This window comes from Talpa europaea, assembly GCF_964194135.1.
Source record: "Talpa europaea genome assembly, chromosome: 15".
Classification (NCBI taxonomy): Eukaryota; Metazoa; Chordata; class Mammalia; order Eulipotyphla; family Talpidae; genus Talpa; species Talpa europaea.
The window spans coordinates 27,533,462-27,561,010 of NC_140083.1; the positions used below are offsets into that span (position 1 = coordinate 27,533,462).

Sequence of the window (27,549 nt, forward strand, 5' to 3'; positions counted from 1 at the left end):
AGAGTTTTTAAATATCTTCTTTATAATGGAGGCTATGAATAACAAAGTATTTTACTAAATGGCAATTTACCAATCTTTTACTGAACAAAAGACTAATTCTGAGATTTTTATTTTCCCTCGGATTGATTTAAAATTTTTTCTCTGCTTGTCCCATGCTCACATGTTACAGTATGATAAAATATATCTCCAGATTCACTTTTAGTAATCAATCTCTACATGACTGGTGTTAGGCCATACATACACACACAAAGTCATTATGCCTAAGCTATTACATTCTCTTGTTTTGTAAATAATAAACTTGACTGTAAATTAGTATTACATTATGCTATACTCTTAGGTAATAGTAGATGGGAAAGAAAGAGCACAGGAAAACAAAAGGTATGTGTGAGCAGTTAAAAAAATTATGATTCAATAAAAATTCTTCAGATTGTAATTCCCAAGTAAATCAGTGGTTAGTAAGGAGTATCTGTAGTGTAATTAAAATTTTAAAAAGATATGTAAAGATCATTTTCAAATGACCTCCTGCTTTGTAAAGATCCCAACTTGATTTGCTGTGGCAATGAAAGCAATTAGCAAGTTAACACATAACTTAATTTGCATTTCTGTTTTAAGGTTTAATTTGCCTTAAAAGAGTTGGAAAGTATCCTCACACACCAAACTTAGAGGCTATTAGCAGATTAAAATATTTGCATTTCTCAATTTCTTCTCCTTTGACAAATTAAGTTGACTCAGCTATTAAGATAGTATGAAGTGACTGGCTTTGTTGTTTCAAAAATAGTTTTGCCTGTTCTGAAATTGGCTATAAGTCTTCAGTACGATTGATTCACTAATTTTTTATATTCTGCAAAACAGGTAGCAGTTTAAGTGTTATTTCAATGAGATTAACATTTAACTTTCCCACCCCGTTAGAATTCGGGAAGGAAAGCTATACTCCCTGAAATTTGCATACATGGCCCAGGTGGGTTTTGTTTTTTGACTAGTACCCTTTGGGACCTGGTACTTAACTACCTAATAAACTATGGTTTTATTTATCAGTTTTACATCTTGAAGTGCTTGAGTTAGAAATAGTGTACTTCCCACCAAATTTGCCCAAAAGAAAACTAGAGATAACCTATCCATATTCCAAAGCACTTCTTAAAACTACCGAACAGACTATCACATTCTTGGCTAAGTGCATAAGCTGTCAATTCTCCTACGTAGACAGCGGAGGCAAATGCCTGACAAGGCATTTCACAAACTCCTTTTATTCTTAGAGTATATACTCTTTTTGGGGATTTTAAAAATGGATAGGAATTTTCTATTATAGTGCTAACAGAACTCTTCAGCCTCTGACACCATCTTTATTCAAGTCTGTTTTACGCACATTACACTGACTTTCTATTTCTACAATATCTTCAAGGAAATATTTACCCTAAGGATTGTTCCATTACTTAGTAGTAACAGTTGAGAAAATTGTCTTATAGGTAGGTGGTTCACTAATCAGATTTTAGTTAATTATTTTATTTCTCAATATGATGTGCAGTAATGTGTTTGGAAAAGGTATCATGCTGAGAATAAGAAATAATTATTGAGGACTGTATCCCTAGCACCAAAAACAACGCTTGATGCAGTATAGGTGCCTAATATTTGGAGAATGAATGCTAATCCCACTGCTGTGTAAACACTAAGGAAATAAATTAGATTTGGGGGGATTCCTAAAGTTCTATTCAAAGGAAAGACGTCATGGCTCTTCTTATTTAGCTTCTAAATGCTCTGAAAGTTGAGGATGAAAACAGAAAACTACCAGTTGGCGGAGCTTGCAAATTGGGGACTCAAAAGACATTGCTATAAATCCTTTCAGGTGTCATACAAGACAAAGTTAAAAGGTCTATGATCATAATAAATTAATTTTTGATCACGTGACCTCAAAAGGTGGTTTAAATGTTATGATCGTCATTGCATCGCCAGCGCCTACAATGACGACTCGCTCGTTCTAAGTATTCAACAAACATTGGTTGAATTAATTACGTAATATTCACATTACTTCTAATTCCCTCCCCCCCCTTCACTCTAGAAGCAGCTGGGTCTTTACCCATCCTTAGAAAGCGATGGAGCGGGAACTAGAAATCCCTTAAAAGGTCAGGACCAGTAACAAGGCTGGGGCTAAGCTCAGACAGCCTGGACGCACTGAAGGGGAAGAGCACCCAAAATATGCAGGAGAGAACGAGAAAAAAAAAAAAAGGCAATAAAAACAAGCACAAGAGGAAGACGTTTTCACCGTGGAGGTCGGCTGGCAGCCACCGCAATTACCTGAGGTCAACCCTAGTCGCCGGCGGTCACCTCCGGCTGAGACCTGGGGTAACCACCCCTAAAACCCTGTTACACAGACCCCACTTTTAAAAGCTTCTTCTCGATCCTGAGCGGCCCAAAGTCATCGGAATTGGAATTCCTCAGAATAAATCACGCGCGCCTATAATTCTCAACTTATTTCCCATTCCATCCCACACAACGCAGCCGAGACCACAACCCTCAGCCCCGAGCCAGCGCCTCCGGCGGGCTGAGACAGCCCTGAAGACACTGTTACAGGGCAGGGAGAGGGGCACCCCAGACCCCCCCAAACCTGCCTGCTCTAAATGGGCGGAGGACCCACAGTCAGGCAACCCGTTTTGTATGGGGGCTGCCCTGCAACAGCACGTCCGCCCCGCACTGCCGGGCAGCCCTCCGGGCGGCCTTGGGCACCGCAGGAGCCCTCAGCCGGGCAGGACGACCTTCCCTCCCAGTCCCCGCCTTTGCAGGTTGGCCCCAGCCCCCGCGGGCCGAACCACAACCGCTTCCCTCCGGTGGCTCGGGCGCCCGCCGCAGCCGGCCCGAGCGCTCTTCCTGGGGCGGGCGCAGGCCCAGGGCGCGTGCGCAGTGGACGCAGGGCGCCTCCCTGGCCGAGTCTCGCGAAGTTACGTTCCACGGGCTCTGCTGACGGACGGGCGGCCGCGCCGGGGGCGGGAGGGCTTCCGCGCGAGGCAGGGAGGGCCGCTCCTGCGGGCGCGCCGCCCCAGTGCTCTGTGGGATACTGGAAGTCTCCAGCGTCGGCTCCCGGCTCCCAGCCCTCCTCCGGCTCGCACTCATAGGAAGAGCCACACACCCCCTGCCTCCCCTCTCTTCCCTCTCCGCCTCCCCCTTCCCCCCCTCGCGATAAGAAGACCCGGCGGCAGGAGAGGGGATGAAGATGGCGGACGCGAAGCAGAAGCGGAACGAGCAGCTGAAGCGCTGGATCGGCTCGGAGACGGACCTCGAGCCTCCCGTGGTGAAGCGCCAGAAGACCAAGGTGAAGTTCGACGATGGCGCCGTCTTCCTGGCTGCCTGCTCCAGCGGCGACACCGACGAGGTCCTCCAGCTGCTGCACCGCGGCGCCGACATCAATTACGCCAATGTGGACGGACTCACTGCCCTGCACCAGGTCTGAGCGCCCCGCCGCCGGCTCTGCTCACCCCGCGGGCTGTCGTCGGCCTCCCGCCAGGGCCTTCCCTCGCCTCTCGGCCTCCTGAAGTTGGGGGCGGTGGGAGACTCCCTGCTGCGGGGTGAGGGGGCGGCTTCCCGCGGGGGGGGGGGGAGAGGGTGAACTAGTGGTGGAGGGGGGCGCTGGGCCTCAGGCCCCCCCCCAGTCCCGTTGGTGGTGGAGTTGGGAGTCGGGCGGTTTCCGGGGCAGAGGAGGAGAGGGACCGGGCCAGCTTGTGGACTAGGGCCATTTGTGGAAGTGTGTCTTGGGTTTGCGGGTCGAGGAGGGGAGGCGTGTAGTGTCTGGGCCCCGATGTCAGTGATATGCTTGGGGACAGGGGATGCTGGAAAAACGACTAGCAGGGGGCACTGGGGACTCTTGGGCAGATGGACTGCTTGGCTTGTAGGTGGACATTGGAATTGTTGTACTTTTTAGGACTCTTTACAAATGATGATAATAATAGTAATCAAGAGTCCTAAGCTGAGTGCCCTGAGCGAACGATTTCCTGTTTTCTCTTTTATTGCTGTTGGTCACTGGGGGTGGGGTGAGGGGGGGAGAGTTTGTGGTTCTGAACGGGGTGTTAATTAGCAGATCTGCGCTGACTGAAAGGGAGGGGATGGAAGTAGGGTACGAAGCTTTCAAAAGGGCCGCGGGACAGGAAACGTAGTTGGTACTGAAGTCGCACACTCGAGGAGAGTTCGCCGTAGTGTCAGAAATCCTGGAGCGCCAGGTCCTGGGGTGTGCAATGGGGTTAGAAAGAAAGAGAAGAATAAACACCAGGTGTTCTTTTTAAAAGTCGGTCATCAAGCTCTAGTTTTTGTTTTGGGAGGGAGGAAAGCAGAAAGCTGGTCACAAACTTTTCTCAAAATGGATTCTTTGTGCATGTTAAAGTTTTATAGTAGCCTGATTGGGATCTCTCGATGTTAGCCAAATAAGGAGAAACTATTGGCAATCCAGAGATAATGTTGCTTTGCCTTTAACAGGCCCAAAGCAACACAACCACGTAGAGTTCTGCAAAGAAAGCAGGTTTTTAGTGATGATGATAGGTGACAAGATGTTAGACTCGGTCCATTTTTTTTTTTAGTGGGCAACTTGGAATTACTGGAAAACAACTTAACAGCAATAGCTTCCCCTTTCCAAGGAAGACTTGTGAACGATTTCAGAGTTGCTTTGGTGGTTCTGTGAAAGATTTTAGCTTTACTTTGATTAATACCGTAACGAAAACTAGTTTGTGAGGCCGAAACTTAAGGCTTAATGTTTCATGCATATTACTTGAGTGCCTTTTAAAAGAGGTGTGTATGGCATTTTTCCTTTTACTGCTTCCTGCTTAGTGAATGATGACAGTTTTAAGATTTATTTAATTAAATTCATATATCAAACGTGACTGTTAGCCTTTGTGTACAAAGTTGACTGGATGAATTGAAATCACTGACAAATTGCAGGATATATCTGGAATTCAGAATATGACACCTAGGAAAATGTAGCATGGTACTTAGCTCTTTCTCTCTTCCATCAGGTTAGAGTCTAAAGCAAACTTTTTATTTGGTTGAGGTTTATTTTAAGACATAGCATAAGTAGATTCTAAAAACCATCGTGTTGAGAAAGAAATTTTCGGCATTAAAAATGAAAATATAGTTAGGTAAGATGAAGAATCTTCACATTTCTTTCAAGTGTAATTTACACAGCTTAATGAATTGATTCTATAAAATGCAGTTAGTGTGTGCTTGAGGTCATAATACAGTTGGATAATGATCTCCATCAATTTTGTTAAAATAAGTAGAAACAAAGTTATACTGTTATGGAAGAACCAAATTGTACTGACTTGGAGGAAGAGGGAAATTTCTAATACTTTTATTAATGTAATATTATCTTAGGTACAAAGAGAAAAGGCACACATAACAGGCTTCTTAAAGTATTTTTCCCTCTCAATTCGGATATGTTGCAAGAATTATCATACTTATTGTCTTCTTGATTAATTGATTTCAGTGCTAGGTGTATTTTATGGGTATAATGTTTAATGGGTATTTTGTTTTAGCTGACAAGTCCCCAAGCAGAAGTTTCTGAGCTTATGCCTAATCATTTGTATAATGTCTTTTTATTATTCATCTGCACATTCCTTAAGTCAATGAAGTAAAAGTCCTTAAAATATCAAGCATTAAATTTTTTATAATCCCCCCGCCCCCCCCCATTCTCATTTCTCTTTTCAATTCTTGTATTTTTTGCCATTATGAGTGAGCACAAGGAGTTCGCTTTAGGCAAATTCAGGACAACAGATAGTGAGAGATGATAAAACTTTTTTAGAAGTATCACAAGAAAAGTTTAAGTGTTTAAGAAATCTGCTGAGTGCTGTTTTTAAATGCCTAAATTATAAAACTTAAAATGATCCACTGATCGGTTTAATGGCTCTTGAATAATTTTTTCTAACCTTCTAAAATGTTCTTACCAGATTAATTATTGGTTAATCATTTGGATTTTATTCATTTACATTCCATTTTTCACTATTGGGAGAAAAGTTTTAAGAATTTAACAATCCACAAATACACTTCTTAATCTAATATTTTACTTCCATTTTTAGCATAAGCTTATCTTTAAAAGTTTCTTTATTGGTAGAATATGTTCTTTTGAAGTTATACAAGAGAACCGTTTCCAGCAATTCTTTTTGTATAGAAGTATGTGGTCCCTGTAGGAAGAAAGGCAGTATTTTTCATCAAATTTACTATTTTAATCTCTAGATTAGCGTCTCTTGCTCCTCCCGCCCCCATTGCTGAAGCTGAAAAATAGCCCTAAACACTACTAAAATTATGATGTAAAGTGCTGATTTCCTGGAACTGAGAACTTGAATAGATTTTCATTTTTATAAGTGGGCAGTAGTCAGTGATTTTATAAGCACCTCTTATAGAGTTTTATATTTTGTGATCTTTATATTTTAGCATACTTTGTAAAGCTATTTAGGAGAATAGTAAAGTTTTCTAAAGTAAGCCTCATTTCTGCTTCTTACTGATACTGATGCGCGTAAAATTCAGAACTGAGATTTTTTTGTCCAACCGTTTTGAATTAGCCTTTTGATATTACTTTAAAATCTTACTTCCTCTGTGCAAGCCAAGTTCTCATATGTCTGTAGAGCACCGAGCCCTCATTTTTATTTTTCTGCTGAAGAAGTATTGATTGAAAAGGAAATTTATTTCACATATTATGGTTTTATATTTAAAAATATACCAGTAAGTAGTGACAATAGAAAAAAAGATTACGACCTTTGTCATAGCATAGACTAGCAACTACTACCTTTGTGATTTCTTCAAAGGATTCTTACTCTAAAACATGAATTTTCACAGTTGTACTTCACTTTCATAATCTACTTTTACATTTGACATCAGTTTAGATATATTTATCCAGATTTCTTCACATCTTTAGACTTCACTGGTGTCCGTTTTTAGTCTTGAATATTATTTCATTTGTTAAGAGTGTTTTACATTACAGTCGAGACTACTTTTCTCACTGATGCCTGTTTTTGTTAATGATGTCATTAATTTTCTAGGTCCAGGTTAAACATTTTAATTATTGTTTACTTATCCCTTCTATATATACCAGTCTTTTTAAACAATTGCTTTCCATCAGTTCTTGTCACTCTCATTATCAGCCTAGTTCATACCCATATTATTTTTATCCCTAGAGTGTAGTAATTGCTTAATTGCTTTCCCTGCTCTGTTCTTTCCATGTCCAATGTAGCATTCATATTGCTATCATATTTGTCTTTTAGTAGTAGCACCTTTTGATTGTCATTTCTCTTCTTAAAATCAGATTTAGTGTTCCACTATTTAGTTTTATACCTGATATAGCTCCATTTTTGCTATAATCTTTAACTTTTATTTTTTATTTCTATGCCATGCATTTGTCTACACTAGAGTATTCTCCTTTCCTTGCCAATGAAAATCCTAGTCATTCTTCAAGGTTCAACTCTGTTGCCAACAGTGGGGACTTTTCTTTGAATTTATACAATACTGTGTAGTAAAGAGACCTCTCTTTTCTGGGGTGCTTATTGCACTTTATACTTTCTCACTTGGGAGGAGTTTTTAAAACACTTCTTAATAAATAGTGGTTTTTACATAAATTTGTGTACTTTGGTTCATTGTCAAGGACCTAGTCAGTCTTCCATGTTTTTATATTCCCAAAGTCTAGCACAGAGTAAGCACTTCCTAAAATTTTTTTGAACTGTGTATTTTACTTCATATCATAGATAAGAAATTTTATAGTTATTTGAACATTGTGTGATAAATCTTAAAGCATTCACATCCAGATATGTAAAGTATTATTCTTGCGCATAGTGGAAACTTGTATGTTTTATAGAACAGATGGAAAGCATTTTTGTGCAGTTTTTAATACAGTGAGATTTAAAATTATTTTCTTTTTGTTTTATGTAGGAAAAATATACTACTATTTAACCTCACATTATAAGGTTGGCAGTCCTGATAACCTCTTTTTTCAGTGTAGTATATTACGGATGTATTCCTATTCCCAAAAGCATGAGAAACTGACATTTCTCATGCAATTAAAAAAAAAGTAAATATTTACCTCCTTCCCATTGAAAAATCCTAAACCAGTTTTAGTCTTGATTAAGTAATAGAAAAATATTCAATTGCACCATTAATAATGTGATGTCTTCTTTATAAGCCTCTGAACTAGGTTCTATAGAGGAATGAAAGGATTAGATCCCTGTTCTATGGTATCATAATATTAAAATTAAGTCTTCCATTTACTTACAAATTTGAAGATAAGTTTAGCATGAAATTGTTTGCTCATAAAATACTAAGTTTATTGACTTAAAAGGGAGTCATTTGAAGCTTCTTTGTAAAAATATGTGACTCCCTTCTTGTCAGTAAAAGGAATACTTTCATGCAGTCTTTTCTTAAGTGCTTAATCTTACAGCCAAGTCTTTTTCACTGAATCATAATCTGAAATGTAACGCTTTGAAAAATGTATTCTATTAGGGCTACTTAAAGTGTTTTCCACCCAAAAGGAAAAGTGACTGAAAGCAGTTGATACTGAGGCTCATGATAGAGCATAGTTTAATTGCTGTATATGAGAAATCTGTTTAAAACTTAGTTATAATTGTTTGCTTCACCCCTCCCAACCCCCATCCCAACCCTGTCAAAATTTTGTAAGAATTTATTGGCTCACTTAAAGTAACATTAAGGTCTATGTAAAAGAATGTGCAGTACAACTTAGTTTTGTATGTAGTTTTCCTCTTAGAAAAGCTATAACATTATGCTGATGGCTCTTAAATTCATTCTCAATTCATTTAAAAGAACCTACCAAAACAAAACAAACCCTAACGCCAAACTGGCCTCTCACTTCCTGCAAATAAATGGACAACCCTCACCTTATATGGGGTGTGCTGGTCGGGCACCAGAGACCACATTTGCTGCTGTTTAAAGTGCTTTCTCTATAGTTGGTGCTTTTGTGCTTCCTGGCAAGTTTTGTGGTCTAACTTTGAAGTGTCATAACCAAGACCAACCATCTTTCTAGTGGTAGAACTGCAAGCTGTGACTGAGCATTTTCTAGTTATAGCCAAGTATGAACTTTAGATGGAATAGATGATTTTTTTTTCACTCATCAGTTTCTCACCACATTTTACAGACTTAAGAAAAGAAAAGTTTTTGCACTTAAAAAATTTAGTTGGATGGTTTTTAAAAGATAGCCATTTAGAAATCCTTTCTTGGAGAGCAGGGCAGAAGGTGAGAGGTGCAGATAGAACACACATGTTGTTTGTTGTTGCTGTACCATGTTACTTATTGACACTTTCCAAGTTGCTATTTTCATTGCCTCCCTGACTGCAGAAATTTGCCATTTTCACCCCACTTCTCTTTGGAAATTTTTTGGGTTCCACAATCATGTTGAAAAGATGATGTATTGGCATTTTGGTATACCATTTTGTAGGTAGAACATTTACAACAATCATTTCGAGTTTATTGGAATTTGATATATAGTAGCCAGGATTTTACCACAGTGTTTCATTGAGGAGTAGCATTGTCTTTTGAACATTTGCTGAGGATATGTTACATGTGAACCTCTATGATAGGTGCTTTTACAAAGAATAACTCATTTAATTCTCACATGTTCCTTTTTCTTTTGCTCCTTACCAAGAAGACAGCAGAGCTGGTCAATTCCAAAAGCCTAAACTTAACTGTTAAATTTTTCTTTTAAAAAGGTTGATAATTAGTAGTAGTTTCTTGATCTACTTTTGTTTTAACTAGCAGGTATTTAAACACTTTTTATGGTAATTGAAATGCGCAGTAGTACTATTTTTAAGTTAATTTCAGAATATGCCCTAAAACTTAAGGAACTGTCAAGGTTGTTTTTGACTGACCATTATGTGTACAATATTTGATCAAGTGCTCTGGGAAGTTGCAAAGGAAATTACAAAAACTCTTGTTTTTATGGGACATAGACAGCTTGGTCTTTAAAGATCTTTATTTTCCTTTATTCTAATAACAATTTATAGATATTTTTATGTACTCATTTATAGTAAATGCTTTGTATATATGCATATACATAAACACATTTAATGCAAAAAAGGTAAATGTTAGGTAAACTCCTATCAGTGATACTTAAAAAAAAGAGAAAAATCTCCAGCTTGTCATTACTATTTAGCTTAATCTCCTCCACTTTGCTTTCTTTATAATTAGGACTTGATACATTATATGAACGTTAACTGTATTAACTCCTGAATTAGTAAAGCAAATTTTAATATTATTTTTGATTTCAACTGGAAGACTTATTGCTAGTGTAGGAACATCTAAGTTATAAGAATATTTCTACTCCTTAAGACATTTGCAAAATTTAGCCAAATTATATTTCAGGTGTGAACTTGGAAAAGGAAATGGAAATTTTTTTATTATGATAACAAGTGAGAGCACCATTTGAAATGTTATTTACTTGTTGCCCACCAAATCATAGATTCCCCCCAATTTACATTTCATGGACCAGCAATTTCTTTTCAGTGACCTGAAACAGAATAGCTTAAGTTTTAGTTTGCTGTGTTGAAAACAACCTGATTGCTTTCTACCATGATCATTTCGTAAAGAAGATATAACAGTAATAGATATAATGTCCAAATAAAGGACACTATATCAATCTAAAGTATATATAATAATCTATAAAGTTTTTTATTTCTATTTTATATTGACACCAGAAGCTTAATGTTCTTTCATGCAAGTAAAGAAAGAACCCCAGGGTGAACAGATAATGTAACTATACTCTTCATGTCCTCTTTTGGGTGTGGGATATGATAAAGTGCAGGTGGTAAAGGCCAGATCATCAAGGTGCAAGTGCCTTGCCCTTTTACCACTCAATAAGGAACAAAAAATAATTTACCTGAAGAGATTTTGGATATCAGCGAAAGGTTTCTGTCAGAAGCATTGGTTTCATATTCACACTTCCATAAGGTTTTGCCTGTTGTAATCTTGCTCTGGAATGTATTTCCCAGCTTATTCATTTGTGACCCAGCTCAGAGCATAAAGTGTTGACTAGCTTTACCACTGGGGCACACAGAGATTTTCTCACTGTTTAAACCTTAAGTTTGGCACTTACACACTACCTGCCATTGTGGGTATACCTTATCTCCATACAAAATAATGAATTCCTTTAAGTATGTACTTGATTCATTTTTCTCTTAATCCCCTTTGGTATCTGCATGTTATTTCAGCAGGTGCATGTAAGAGTTTGTTGATTTTAGAAGAGCAAATTTCATAGAAAACAAAGTCATGACAATTTGTGTGGGTAAATATAACAGTTAACAAGCTTTTGTTAAGAGCTTTTAAATAAAAAAGCTTATGCCAATAACTTCAATAACATAATATAAAGGTAGCAATTAATTTCTTCAAATAAATCATTGGGTGTTCATTTAGAAAAGAATCCCTAGCATATCTGTATTAGACTAATTCATATTTTCTAGTGAATTTTAATCACACTTTTCCCCTAAATTACACTCACTTGGATCCCTGTATGTCAGTATTTCTGGCCTTATTAGTATTTTGGTTGTTTATCTTCTCATTGTTGTACTGACTAACCATAAAAAGACAAATTTGAGCTCTGTGTTACTGCCCTAAGTGTGCTTACTTGACTCAAATGCTCTTTCATGGGTGGAGACATTCCACGTTGTCATGTGTTATAATATAGGCATTTCTGAAATGACTTTAGTAGAAACTGTGGAAAGAAATGAAGGCATTCCTCAGCTGTCACCTTTTTAGTAATCTGTTCAAATGCATTATGTACATAGAGCAAGATAATTCTGCAGAGAGAGCTTCACTTAATAAAAAGTGTTACTTTAATGTGATTATTAACTGATTTGAGCTGAGTTCAAATATTCTCTAACAAAGGAAATAAGAAGGTTGTAGGAAATTTGCGTCATTTTTCTTGAATATCTGCAGAGGACAAAGGAAAAAATTTGTGAGATGTGAATTGATTTAGAAGGTGCTGTTAAAACAAACACAAACACACACACACACCCCTGAAGTTACTTCGTAGTAGGTATATATATATATAGTTTATTAGCCTTCAAAATTATTTGAAATGTTAATAAACTTTTTCAAATATTGATACTTTTACTCTGGGGTTTTCTAAAGCTTTTGTTCAGAACTTTTGCTTCAAAGTGGTTTTTTTTTTTTTTTAATGAGTTGGGTTTTTTCCCCCTTTTTAACATAGTTTTTTAAATTTTGACTGTGACAGTTACTTGGATGAATAAAATAGATCATAATAATAAATATCAGTAATTAGATTGTATTTTCTAAATATTTTATTCTTAACTGAACATGGTCATAAAGAGGCCATCTTGGATTTTAGTTAAATGTATTTTACATTGTGGACTTGAATATACTTCAGAATCCCTTTGTGGTTTACCTAGTAGCTTTATGATTAACCTTTTGTATTCTAGATTTTACAAGGAACAAGTCAGTATTGAGAGCATGTGACTTGAACATGGTCTTTTTTGTGGATATTTGTGATTTCACAAAAGATTTTGATATTGCTGTTGCCAGATCATGACACTGTATTTCATTAAGAGCTATTGTTTTTCCTCAAAGATGTGTTAATTTGTACAGTCTTTCTTAAAAGATTAGAGCGGATGACATTCAGCTATTTATTTCCTTTCCAAGTACATGGAATGATTTTCATACAAACTTTGCTTCATATTCATTTTTTTTCCTTTCATAATGTGTGTTACTATTTAATCCTTTAACTATTACCTTTTACAGTAAACCATCTCCAAATTTCTGATTTTCACAGCCTTTTTATTTATCTTGTGATACCCATGAAAATGTCCTAAATAAGTTTTCTATACCTTCTTCTCTTCCGTTTCCTTTTTATTTTTAAGCATTTTAATTTTATATTCAAGGTTTTTTTTTGTATTTCTTATGGAATAAAAATTAAGAATAATTTAAATAAAGCATTATAGAAAATATTTAAAAAATTGAATGCTATCTAAATTTTTAGATCTGGGACTAGTCCCCTTTACAACATTGGTAAACTCCCTTTTATCCTTCTATCCAGTCTATAGTTTTCTATCAATAGGATTATATTTTAAGTTTTTTGGTTTATAGCCTGCATTTTAAATTATACATTTTAAAAAGCACTGTTAATATTGCAATATACTTTTTAATGGCTATACAGTATTCCTGTGGGGGGAGGAGGGAAAGAAAGTTAGTGCACACATACATCCCAAAATTTATTTTCCAATCTACTGATAATGAACATTTAGTATAATTATAATTTTTATGATTGCTAGGTATTATGCTATTTACATCTTTCCTCATTCATCACATCATATTATTAAGATTATTAATTTTTGTATGCTGTTTTAATGCTTGTTTATGCAAAAGATATTTTCAGGAGCCTATAGTAAATATAATACAGAATACTAACCTTGAAAGTATTCCTGATGACACATACCTGTTACATTGATAATATAATGATTCATCTTCCTTCTCAGTCACCTATAAGAAAATATAGTTTATTTCTTAATTCCGTGTTACTGAATTTGTGTATGCTAAAGCATTACATATGCTTATATTTTACAGATATATGATACTGTTAATCATTTAAATTAGTGATTAACTCATTCATGCAACAAATTTATAAGTCATTATTTGCCACTGTATAATGTCTAAAAACAATGGTCTCTACCTGCATGTGGCATGCAATCCAGTGAGGGTGACACTGTGAACAAATGACTACAATTTTAGTAAGTGTAGAATAGAGATACGGGGTGAGAGATGAAAGTTTTTAATAGGAGGACTTTTCCTAGAATGTCACAAAAGACATCCTTTAGAAAACTGTTTTAGTTGCAGGTAACTTATCAACAACTGTTTGAGTATTTTATGATCTGTTCCTTCCTTATTAATCTGAATGTTCCTGTTCAGTTTCCCTTTCTTATCTGTTTCTTTGTTAAAGGTGAATCTTTCTGGACTATCATGTCTTTGGTTTTTTTCTTTTCTGTATCATACATTCCTATAGTTTTAACTGTTTTGTTTTATGATTGATTCTCCTTTTCATATAACCCACACCTTATTTTTTATATAGCAGTCTTATGTTTACTAGACTAAAACCTTTGATTGACTTTTGTCATCGTCTTATTTCCTACATATAGTCAATATCTTACATCATGTGCAGACTTGAAAAAGACATACAGCAAAACAGTAACGTTTCCCTGGTGCAGTTTATGGTGAATGAAACTACTTAGCCATCAGGGGAATGCAAATTAAAACATAATGAGATACTACTTCATACCCACTAGAATAGCTATAATAAAAACAATAGATTACAGGTATTGGCTGGCATATGGAGAAATTTGGACCTTCATATGTATGACTGCTGGTGGCAGGGTAAAATGGTTTAACCATTTCAAAACAGTTTGGAAGTTTCTGAAAAGGTTGAACATAGAATTACCATATAACCAGCAATTCTACTTCTAGGTATAGATCCAAGAGAATTGAAAACAAAAATGTGTATGTTAATATTTATACCTAAGAACATTCTTTTTATTTTCAAAAAAGTAAAACGTTCTTATTTCTTTTTTAAAACTTACAAACATTTTAGTTTAAAGAATAATAAATGAGAATTATGATTAAGTGATCACAATTAGCAAGTTGAATCTACAGTTTCTTAGCTTTATGTGTCGTGTTTGATGTACGATGACTGGGAAGTTTGTTATTCATTCTTTTTCTTAAGCAATATTATTCATAATAACCACAAAGTAGGAACACATAGATGTCTATCAACTAATGAATGGATTTTTTTTAATGTATGTTTACAGTATAGAATTTCAGTGGGAAATTCTACAATAAAAACCAAAGTACTTGATACTTCTCACCATAAATGAATCTTTTTTTTTTTTTTTTTGGATTTATTTATTTATTTATACAAGCACTGGGTATAGTCAGAAGTGCGGGAGGGTGAGAGAATTCACCAGAGCCAGAGCAGGGAACAGAACAGGCAAACTGACGAAGTACACTGCTGAGGGGAGCAGCAGGCGCAGCAGGAGAGGTCTGCGCAACATGTGGGACCCTTGCCGGTGGCCAGGGATCGAACTGGCGCTGCAGAGGCTGCAGGCAGCTTCACAGCCCAGCACTCAACTGCTGCGCCACCAGGAGAGGCCCCATAAATGAATCTTAACATTTTTCTGAGTGGAAGAAATCAGTCACAAAAGGCCACATACTTTACAGTTGCATCTATATGAAATGTCCTGAACAGTCCAATTTTGAGAAATAGACAGTAGATTAATGCTTGCCAAATGCTGGAGGTGTAGAGGGAAAATGAGAAGTGCCTGTTAATGGGGATAGCATCTCTTTTTTGGGTTATAAAAATGTTCTAAAATTTATTGTGTTGATGGTTGCCCAACTCTGAATATTCTCAAACCCACTTAATTGTACACTTGAAATGCATGTGTATGATGTATGAATTATATCAGCAAACTGTTATGCTTCATAAAAATGAAATTACTTACATATTTATGTGTTCACCATTAAAAATTGATCCAGTTGCAAAAGCTGGAATTATCATCTACCAGTCCCCCAACCCCAGCTTAGGCTTGGTATTTGTTATAGTAGTTATGATGACAAAGAAGACAGCCGGACATTGTCACTGCCCTAACAAAGCTTGCAGTGTATTAGGTTTTATAGATAAATATAAATTGTATATATATATATATATATGTATTCATAAATATGAATGTTCATGATACTTGTACATCAGTTATGTGTACATGTGGAAGTTCATGAATACGTATCCCACCTAAGTTTGGGGAGAGGGTAGTTGGAGAAAGTTGATGTTTGAGCTGCTGAGTGATTAGTAAAAGTTAAAGATTATGAGAGAGGGGACAAGAGGGTATGAGAAGGTATTTCAGGGAGGGGTACAGACTGTGCAAAAGAGATGAAGGCGAACAAAAGTATTGGGATTTTAATTGTATTAAATGAAACAATCAAGTTTTCTCTTTAAGAAATAATACTTTTGCTGAAACTTGGAGAATGCACTGAAAAGAGGACAAGATTGGAGGCAGGAGACTAGTTTAGGAAGTTAGACAGTTTGAACTTGATGAGCCAGCTTAGTGATAGTGGGGTAAGAAATTGCATATTAAAAGACATAAAAAAATGAAAAAACAAAACAGAAGACATGAGAAATAGAATGGATGAAAATTTGTATTGGATTGTTCTGAGGGTATAGGAGTCAAAAATGCATATACACTTGATTTCTGATAGTGCTTTTTCATGGCTTGTATTCATTCAGTGAATACTTAACCATGTCTTTACTATTTAGGTCAGAAGCAGAGTAAATTTGAATGACGTTGACAGAAACAAGCAAGTAAAAAAAAAAAAACCAAGCAATTAAAATCAAGTTAGAAATGTGTGCTAAAGGCTATGCAGAATGTTGAGCTAGTGTGGCGTACAGATGGCCTAACTCTAAATAATATATCAAAATCTTGTTTGGAATTTGAGTTGGGGGCTTGGGAACTTAGCCTGTTTTTTTAGGACACTCTGGTTCTGAAATAATGAAGCCCAAACTTAGGAAGATAAAGAAACACTAAAGGATCATGGCTAATTTTTTTTTTTTAAGGATTTTGGTGAAGTACCTAAAATTACATACAAGATTTTGTGTTTGTGCCTTTTAGTTAGAAGAATTAATTAAAAATTTCTAAGTAAAGCCAAATTTACCTTTATAGGGGAGGGCAAAATATGTATCTTTAGGGATATAGGGAGAGGTGGTAGAACATAGAACTGTTGGAGAGTAATAAGGGAGTGGTAGTGTTAATAATCTATCAATAAAACTTTTTATTGCCTGGAATAACGCACTGTGAAAATAAATTCATAGCTTTAAAAAAGAGGTGAGCAAACATTTTCTCAGAGCACATTAGATTTGGCTAAGAATTGTATAGCTAAAATAGTTATTTAATAAATATCAAACTCCCGCCAGAAACCTCACTTTGTTCTGTAAATCTTTTAGTTTTTATAGGTATCTTGTTTTGTGGAATTGTCTGTTATAGAAGTATCTATTTAAGATCCATCCACTATTTGTCTTTGACATTCTGAGTTGCTTTGCTACACATTATTCATTTGAACTCCTTCTGTTTTGCTGTACATGGCAACATTTTGTCTTTCCTTATGGTTGAACAATATTCCATTGTGTGGATAGCCCACTAATCCTTTATTAGTGGGTACTTAGGCTGCCCATGACCTCTCTGTTATAAATAATGCTGCAATACACATTGTAGAACATAAGATTTTTTTGAATTGATGGTTTCATGTTTTTCAGATAGCTGCCAAAGAGTGGGACTGCCAGGTCCAGTATTTCCATTTTTAGTTTTTTAAGGTAAATTCAGATCATATTTCAAAATTGTTGCTCATCCCAGAAACAGTTTACATCCCATAAACAGTGTAACACAGTTTATCTTTTCTCCATGAATCCTATCCAGCATTTGTTTTAAAAATATTTTTGAAGACAGTGATGAGACCTGTTAAGAGTTGTAAACTGGTGTTAAGTATAGGAAGAGGAAGGTAATTGATGGTACAGCATTTAACTTACATGTAAATTTGTTTGAAATGGTCCTTTAGACTCTTTTTTAGTGCATGATAGGTTTTTTTTTAATTGAAGTAGAGACTCAAAAAATTCTAATGTCTGTTATTAAGTAGTTTCAGAAGAGATAGTGTTTCTCACTATATGCCAGAGTTTTTTTTTTTTTTTTTTTTTAACGATTTATTTATTTATTTGTTTATGCAAGTACTGGGTACAGTCAGAAGCGTGGGAGGGTGAGAGAACCCACCAGAGCCAGAGTGGAGAGCAGAACAGGCAGACTGACGAAGTACACTGCTGAGGGGAGCAGCGAGCGGCAGGAGAGGTCTGCGCGCCATGCGGAACCCTTGTCCGGTTTCTGGGGATCGAACCCGCCCTGCAGAGGTTGTGGGGCAGCTTCGCAACCCAGTGTTCAACCACTGCACCACCGGGGAGGCCCTATATGCTAGAGTTTTCTGAATCTATCTTGACCTAGTTTTACTTCCTTTTTTTGCAATATTGGTATACTTACAAGGGAAATGTGTCAAACTTGAGTTTAATTTCATTTTCAGTAAAACAGTGGAAAGGCTTTTGTTGATTCTTTGTGGTTAATGTGACAAAAATCTGGCATATTGGGTAGATTAATGGCTGGGTGAACCACTGCATACACATCAGCCTACTGATTAATCATTCCCACCAACAGGGAATACTAAAGTAGTGGTAGTGGTCCCTGTGTCCTTAATGTTGACCCTATTCTAGTCAATATTTTAGTAGATAACACTGTAGAAACTGAGAAAGAACTTAAAAAAGCATAAAAAGGTAGATTTTAAACAAGAAGATGAGAAAGATAATGGGTATTAATGTGAAATTATGCATTAAAATATTGCAATGTGAGTATAGATTGGTAGAGATCATTTTTGATGACTATAGGGAAAAGGTTACTGAAAGTTTATCTGATAATGGTATAATGATTTCAAAACATAATAATTCAATGTAAAGTAGTGTTTAGCCTAGATTAAAAAAAAATCTATTCCTCTATACTGCAAGATCCCATTTGCAGAACTGCGTTTAGATCAACAGTTTTAGAGTGACCCACTGTTTCAGCAGATTTTACCAATCTCAACCTTTTGATTACTTACTAGGGTAATGGCTTTGTATAGCAAAGTTCTACAGAGAAAAACAAACCCTAGTAAGTAATCAGGAAGTTCTCGAAGTTTCTCATCGTTTCTAATAAATCTACTTTACTATTTTTATAACAAACTAGATTTCTTGTTTTTCTAGTTCAGAAAGGAAAATAAAAAGCCATTTTCAGAATTTATATTCCAATTCCAGAGTTTATATTCTTATGTAGATATCCAAAGAGATTCATCTCTTAAGTTCTAATTCCAAATTCCCAGTAAATGAACCAATTTATTCTTCTTGGTTATTCATATATCATCTTAGGTTATCAGCAGTGGCTGGCAGGGCTGAGTCTTTCTGAACAGGGTCCTCTTTATACTCTTAAAACTTGAGGGTACACTATACCAATTAATACAGATAAAATTGGGGGAATCTGAACAAGACAGATGGGTTAGCTTACATCAGTATACATATCTGGTTATCAAATTTTACTTTAATTTTGCAAAATTTTGTCATTGAAAGAAGTTGAGCAAAGGAATGTCTTTGTATTAGTCCTTATAAGTGAATGTAAATCTACAATTAATTCAATAAGATAGTATTAAAATTTTTTGCCTAGTTTTTGTCTACTTGCCCAGTATTATTTTAAAGTAAAAAAATGTTGAGGAACCTCTATATTGACTGTCAGTATTTAACAAGTTAGAAAATAAAAGCTCAAAAAACTTCAGAATATTTATTATAAAATAATAACTATATGCCATTATAAATGTTTATAAAAAATAAGTATTTTATAAATCAAAAAATTTAATGAAGAGTAGCTTTTTTATATTTTGCAAATTTCTTTAATGTCTTGCTTAATAAAAGGCAGAGTCTCATATCTGCTTTTGCATCTATTATTCTGTGATATCATATGTACAACCTCTGAAAAGCTCCCATCACACACTACTGAGAGGATGAGAGAGTATGAACTTGCAGTCTTCTGTTAGGGTCTCAAAGAATCTCTGAGGTAAATAAATGAAGTACTATATACCACGTTCCTGGTTTGGAGGACTGAATTTGGAAAGATGCAGATTCTCTCCAAACCAATCACACTTTCAACCAGAATTCCAGGTGTGTGTTTAGTGTGTGTGTATGCACACACATGACTGTAGATTAATAAAAATTGATACATAAAATTGATATAAAAAAAAAGGCTAGGTATAGCCAAGTCGATCTTAAAGGACAAAATGGTGAAAGTACTTTTTTTTTTTTATATTCTTTTTTTTTTTTTTAAGATTTATTTATTTATACAAGCACTGGGTACAGTCAGAAGCGCAGGAGGGTGAGAGCATTCACCAGAGCCAGAGTGGGGAGCAGAGCAGGCAGAAGGACCGAGGTACACTGCTGAGGGGAGCAGCGGGGAGCAGCAGGCAGCAGCAGGCAGCAGGAGAGGTCTGCGCACCATGTGGGACTCTCCTCCGGTGGCCAGGGAGCAGCCGGGGATCGAACTGGCACTGCAGAAGCAGAAGCTGCTGGCAGCTTTGCAACCCAGCGCTCAACCGCTGTGCCACTGGGGAAGCCCTGAAAGTATTTTCTATGATAGGCATCAAGATTTATCATAGGGCCTCCCCGGTGGCGCAGCGGTTGAGCGCTGGGTTGCGAAGCTGCCCGCAGCCTCTGTGGCGCCGGTTCGATCCCCGGCTGCTCCCCGGCCACCAGAGGAGGGTCCCACATGGCGCGCAGACCTCTCCTGCCGCCCGCTGCTCCCCTCAGCAGTGTACTTCGGTCCTTCTGCCTGCTCTGCTCCCCGCTCTGGCTCTGGTGAAATCTCTCACCCTCCCGCGCTTCTGACTGTACCCAGTGCATGTATAAACAAACAAACAAACAAACAAATAAATAAAAAACATGCCTCTAAATAAAAAAAAAAAAATTTAAAAAAAAGATTTATCATAAAGACTTAGTAATTAAGACAACATGGCATTAATGCAAGATTAGACAGCAAACTAATAGATTAAAATAAAGTCCCCCAAAAGATCTAAATAGATATCAACACTTAATTTATGATAAGTGTGACACTTAAGAGAAATGGGAGAAAAGACAATCTTGTCAATAAAGGAAACTCATTAACCTATTTATATGGAAAAAGAATCCTCACACATTATGCTTTATGAGAAATCAGTTCTAATGGATTGTAGATTTATAAATGAAATATAATAATAGATAGTGTAGAAAGTAATGTGAATATCTTTATAACCTTGGGGTAGGAAAAGGACGTTCAAACAACATACAAAAATTAACCATAAAAGGTGAATTAATTGGACTACTTTAAAATGAATTTCTGTTCTTCAAAAGATAACATTTAGAGGAATAAGCCTCAGAATGGGAAGATATTTTATCTCACTTAAAATTGACAAGACTTTTACATGAGTGTGTATGTGTGTGTCTTTTAAACTGTAAATCACTTTAAAATGCAGTCAGGCACATTACAAAAAAATTTGCAATTTGTGATAAATGTATAAAAAATTTCAATGTCATCCAATGCAAATTAAATTAAATGCAAATTAAAACCACAATAAGGCATAAGTTGACTAAATTTAAATAACTAAAATGAAATTGTCTAATTCTAAATACCAAATGCTGACAAGAATAAGGAGAAACTAGCATACTCATATAATGCCGATACAAAAGTATATATGCGATATCAAATGTATTCATATATATCAAAAATTTGCCAACCCTCACTGCATGAAACATATTGTAACAGGGTGGTCCCCAGGAAAGGGGGAGGTTCCTGCCCCACCCAAGGGAGGGTGGAGCTGAGCAGGAAGAGGAGAAGCTGCAGAGGAGACTGAGGTAGGAAGCAGGATGGAGCCAGGAGACCTGGAGGAGGCGCATGGAGCCTAGAGACACGTAAAGAAACTGTGCTTGTCTTTTGGTCGTGGACTGGGTGACACAGATGTGGGTGAGACCCATGGGGAGGTGACAATGGCAGCTTTTATCTTAATGTTGATTTTGCTCTTTTCCTTCCGGGCTTGTCCGGTTGTTTGTGACCCTTTTCTGTGGGTCCCCACTGGAAGATGCTTTAGACTTGTAGCAGGCTTTGGGGCCTTGTTCTGGGCCGATCCCATATGGATGGACTTTTACCCACGAGGGGACGGGTAACTTTGGGTGCTTCATTTAGAAACTAGACTCTTTGCCTTACCTGTATTGTTTCCTAGTTTTATTAAAGTTCCTTTTCATTAAAGTCTCCTATGTTTTGTGTTGATGCGGCGGATGGCAGAACCCATTTAGAATAGGCAGGTTTGCGGGGTTTTGGGCTGCCCCTCTCCCTGTCCTATAACACGTTGGGCGCCAAATCTGTTATAGGACAGGGAGAGGGGCAGCCCAAAACCCCGCAAACCTGCCTATTCTAAATGGGTTCTGCCATCTGCCGCATCAACACAAAACATAGGAGACTTTAATGAAAAGGAACTTTAATAAAACTAGGAAACAATACAGGTAAGGCAAAGAGTCTAGTTTCTAAATGAAGCACCCAAAGTTACCCGTCCCCTCGTGGGTAAAAGTCCATCCATATGGGATCGGCCCAGAACAAGGCCCCAAAGCCTGCTACAAGTCTAAAGCATCTTCCAGTGGGGACCCACAGAAAAGGGTCACAAACAACCGGACAAGCCCGGAAGGAAAAGAGCAAAATCAACATTAAGATAAAAGCTGCCATTGTCACCTCCCCATGGGTCTCACCCACATCTGTGTCACCCAGTCCACGACCAAAAGACAAGCACAGTTTCTTTACGTGTCTCTAGGCTCCATGCGCCTCCTCCAGGTCTCCTGGCTCCATCCTGCTTCCTACCTCAGTCTCCTCTGCAGCTTCTCCTCTTCCTGCTCAGCTCCACCCTCCCTTGGGTGGGGCAGGAACCTCCCCCTTTCCTGGGGACCACCCTGTTACAATATCAATGGAAACATTTGTACTGAGGCTTAATATACATTGAAAACTTAACATTCCACAGGAGACTGCTGAGTTGCCTTCTTAAGCTGATCTATAAAAAGTTAGGATTCATATTTATAGATGGTAAAGATTCTTTCATACAGGACTTTGTGCTCATTAATCAGGTACTCAGTGCAAGTTGTACTAAGTATTCTGAAGGAGAAAGTACAAAAACATTACATGTCAAATATATTTTAATAAAGTATTGTAAGAGCAAAAAGTTTTTAGAATTTGGATGGAATCTCTGGGAAGGTGATGACTGAGCTAAGGAATGAAGGGTGAATTGGTGGATTGGTAGAGTCTTGGTGGTGGTAAAGGGTGGAGAAATAGGTTCCTCTCAAAAGAAACCATTTATAAAGGCCCTTCATAGGAAGGAGGGTGAGAGCAAACTCAGTGGAAGAACTGGAAGTGCTAGTAGAGCATTGGGTAAGGGGAAGAATGGCACAACAGGAAATACAGAGAAGGTAGAAGGAGGTCAGACCTACTAGGACCCAGGAAATCCTGTTAATGTTACGTCCATTTCAAAATAGGAGGTCTAGAAAGGCACTGGAGATTTCTGATGCATGGATGTAAATTAGATTTGCAGTTTAAAAGATTTATACTTTGAAAGTTTTCTTTTTAATTGCTGCCTATAGAAAAGATGAGGTGTGGGTGAGGGGGGGGAAGGAGAAGTTTTGCCCTTGACACTTGTGGTCCAGAAGCAAATGTGGTGGTTTAGATAGATCTTTTTTGTAGTGACTTTTATTCAAACACTGGTTATTTTCAGCCTCGTAAAAGATGAGCTAAGGAGGGTAAATATGTTGAATGGGGGCTAGTGAGGCTGAGGAAAGAGCTGATTCCAAGTGATGGAAATGGAATCAGTGTTATGCCTCTGAAAGTTTGATTTAGGAAATGGAGACTCATGGGTGAAGAAAGATTGGGAGGATGGAACATGACAAGCCTGAAAGTGGAGATTTCATAAGTTGGTAAAGAATTTATAGCAGTAGAGTGAAAGAACTAAGGTAAACTGTAGGAGGATTAATGTGATAGTTACGGAGAATAGGTTAAGACACAGGGCAGCTGCGAAGCCACTGCAATAGCTCAGCACAGAGATGGAGAATTCCTTCTGGTTTTCTTTTGATTATTTTCATACTCAATTGTCCTATTTACTGGAAAAGTTATTTTTTGATCACTTTGATTTTAATCTTCAGAGTTTTGGTTAAGTTACAGAGTGATTTATATGAGTAGCTATAAGAAGTTAAGACTTGATAGATAAAATTTTTTTGTTCTCCTTTTCAGGTCAATAATTTTAACTTTTTTTTAATCTACTAGTTATATTCTACGCCGAATGAGGCCTTTTTTCTCATTCAATAAACTCCTCTCTTCTTTAGTATGATTCCTTTCCTTTTTACTGTGAAAACAACATAGCATTAAAGAGACACTGTGGTTAGAGTGCAGGACTTTTGTATAAGATTCTTATAATAGCACATGTGTGAATTAGTATCTATCTTCTGAGGAACCTATTATATTGGAATAATAAATAATAAGTGTTTACATAATAGTGTTTAACTATATAAGACACTCTTTAGGAAGATGTTTTAGACAGACATGTTGTCTCACAACAATTGTGTGAGATATTTTCAATCTTAATATTCCATTGCACTAATGAAGAAAATGAGGTATAGTTGTGACTAGAGGGTCACAACAAAGCTTATAAATTATAGAACTGATAGTTGAATTTGGACAGTTTCACTCAAAACCATTCTCTTAAATACTACATTATAGTGCCCCTGGACTCTGAAACACTTCTGTCCCTATGGTATCCTCAGGAATCCCTGAGGCTAAGTTTTAGGACAATAGATAGGCCAGAGAGGTTCCAGATTTAAGTTAGTTATCTCCTAAAGTGTGCCATTGGGGAATTCCAAGAAACTTCCTAGACAGAGCCAGGGAACACCCAAGATTCAGATCTTGCTAGCAAAAGGCTCTACTAGTCCAGCCTTGCTGTTTATGAATCTGGGTGCATTGAACAAGAAATGTATTGCCCACCCTTGGTTCTAAATACCTTTATCTGAAAAATGTTAACTGAACATATATTGGATAAAGTATAACACAGAACAAATTGGTAACAAGGCTTGTGTTAGTATTTTATGTTTCTATTAAATTTCTTTAAAGTGTTCCTTTTATCAGAAGACAGTACATTAAAGCCTTATTAAATTCTTCTGTTTCATTTTCAGTTTATGTTGTTCATTTTCAATTTAAGTGTTTCGGATCATATACCTCCTTTTTGCTAGCTTCTGCTCTTGTATTAAGTCAGTTTTTCCATTACTAAAAGCTTGTTTGTTTTTATTGGCCAATCTGATTCCAAGTTTAGAACTTCTGTGTTTTACAGGACTGTGGATGACAGGGAGATAAATGAAAAAAAATACAAGAAAAGCAGTTCCTAGTTGCAGCTGAAAATTTAAAGGAATCTGTTTTCTTCTGTTATTAACTATTCTCTTCCTATTTTGGAATGAAAGTAAAACTAGAGGCTGGTTTAGGTATGACGTGGTGGTTATCATAGATACTTGACAGTGCAACAAGCAGTACACTCTTGAAGATGTGAAATAATTAAATATTTTGTTGTGGCTCATATACTCTTTTAAACAGACATGAATTGCCATGAAAGATTCATGTAGATGATGTGAAAATATATATGTAAGTGAAATTTATTTTATAATTTAGTGGTTTATTCTATAGAAGATACTTTAAAATTAAAAATACATACACAGAGTTAAGTAGCAAAGGCCTGAGCAAATGAACAAATAAAAATGTTTAATTGAAAGAATTATGATACCAAACAAATAATGAGTCAAATTTAACTCCGTAAGTGGAGGAAAGTAGCTGGAAAGAACACTGGTTCTCTGGCTTAAGTTTAAGTTTTTCGTGTGCCATTTGTTAGTTACAACCCTTCCACAAGCTTGTTATCCTTTTGTGAAATGTGAAAGATGTAAACCTGGAAAATGATAGCCAGGAAAGGTAGGGAATATTTAGCGTATAGAGGTATTATAATATGTGCCTCCCCTTAGGGGGTTGGGGATCAGAGAGGAATAAAATGAAGGAGGAAAAATCTAGAGGATTTTTGAATAGGATATTTAAACAACTCTTTTTCTGCATAGCTCTGTCTCCTATTGTTACCATTGGTATATGTGATTAGATTAATGGACTTTTCAATTTTATTTTGTTAAATGTTTACGTAGGTTTCCACTACAGATGCAAGAAAAATGTTTCCTCACACTTTGTCTGATTTGGCAGTCAACATTGAATGGGGGAAATTCAACAGAAAAATAAATTCAAGGAATTTTTGCAAAAAAATTTTTTTTACAGAAAAAAATTTGTAAAAATGTTAAGAAGCAGGTTTGCTCCAAAGAATCTAAAATTTGGGTTTAAAAAAATGTACACAGAATTTTGCAGAATGATCTGTAAAATAATTGTTTGAAAACTTTTAAGTACACCAAGCAGGAAAATAAAGCTATAGTGAAATATGAATAGATATAGTGAAGAAAGATTATTTTAGTAACATGGCAGCTGGAGGAAAGATTAGTCAAGCCATCTGTGAATTGAATTATAGTATAATGTTGATTTTCAAGCATGAATTTTGCTATTTTAAGTTTTGGAAGTGTTTTTGTATTTAAACTTTTGTGTGGTCTCAGTATTTACTTCAGGTAACGTGAAGGTGTTTCAAGTGAGTCTTGAAAAAAGTTCTTATCTTGCTCTCTGCTTTACTTCTATACCACAAGCATTTTTGTTGAGAATAGATCACCAGTCACCTAGAGCTGTTACCTTTCCCAAAGTTGAATATGAAGCAAGTGGAATATGCAAATACTCTCAAATTTATTTAAAAAACATTAAAAAAATAAAATTTTGAATTGTAAAGTGGTATATTGAAGAAATAGAAAATTAACAAATTATAAAGGAGGGAACTTCTAAGCGGGGTGGAATTACCTCATCTCTCTGAGTCCTTTCCCCCCAGAGTCTGCTAAATGAGTATACTATTATTCTGCAGCAGGGTTCTTGGAGGATGAAATGAAATGGTATACACAAAAGTACCTACACAGCCTTTCCCATCTAAAGGCAAAAGAAGCTAATATTTGAGTGACTTCTATTTCAGACTTTTTGGTAGGAGTTAGGGCATGAGTAGAGTGTATCCATCTTTGTGTTTACAGAGTCTATTTGGGGATACAAAATGAATGTGTGAAGGTATTTTAGTCATTTAGAATATATTCTCTAGTTTACATAAGTGCTTATATAAATTTCTATAAGTACTGTATATAAATGGCATCATTTTATTCTAGTCCAACATTAGGAAAAACTTTTACATAAAAATAATAATTCTCCTATTTGTGGATGATATGAACAAGCTGATTTTCGGGGGTGGGAGGAATCTAACGTGGTGTAGAGGAAGAAAGAGTTATTAAGTAGTGGTGGAAGTAGATTAGAGAGTAATAGTTGTGTAGTGTAATTTTGAAAAGCTGTGAATTCATTATTTTATTTACCTTTATTTTCTCAAAGAATTAATTACAAAAAAGCAAAACAGTTAAGATATCCATGAAAGTAGAAAACAAAATATGGTATATATGGTGTATATTTTTCCTGCTATATTATCAGGTCCAGACTGTGGTATTTAGGGTAACACAAAAATCTAGGTTCTGCTTCATTGATATTTTAGATAGAATCAGTTAAAATTACTGTATAGGGTAAATAACATCAAAGAATTTCTAGAAAAAAAGTCCTTAGAAAGTTCAGCATCTGTATTTAAAATCTTTTTGGAAGTGATCTTTTTGTGTTTCAGATAAATAAGTGCTTGCTGAGCTGAGTTTTTAAATTTTAATGCACCCGTACTTTTTTTTTTATTTTGGGAATAAAATATTTCAAAAATCTAGTATTTGATAGACAAATTGGACCAATTTATTGTGAAGATTAGAGGAAAAACTAAGTGTAAAAAAATGTA

At 36.3% G+C, this 27,549-nt stretch overlaps 1 protein-coding gene across 4 annotated transcripts in view; it reads left to right on the top strand.

Moving 5' to 3' along the window:
- Positions 1-3,023: 3,023 nt before the first annotated feature.
- Positions 3,024-27,549, top strand: part of PPP1R12A (protein phosphatase 1 regulatory subunit 12A) — a gene marked incomplete at its 3' end in the record, with an annotated part of 122,715 nt that continues 98,189 nt past the window's right edge. For all 4 annotated transcript variants that reach the window (XM_084254823.1, XM_084254825.1, XM_084254826.1 and 1 more), the window contains exon 1: positions 3,024-3,433. In XM_084254823.1, the coding sequence (XP_084110949.1) occupies positions 3,197-3,433 (237 nt within the window). In that variant the 5' untranslated portion in view covers positions 3,024-3,196. The remainder of the gene's footprint in view (positions 3,434-27,549) is intronic.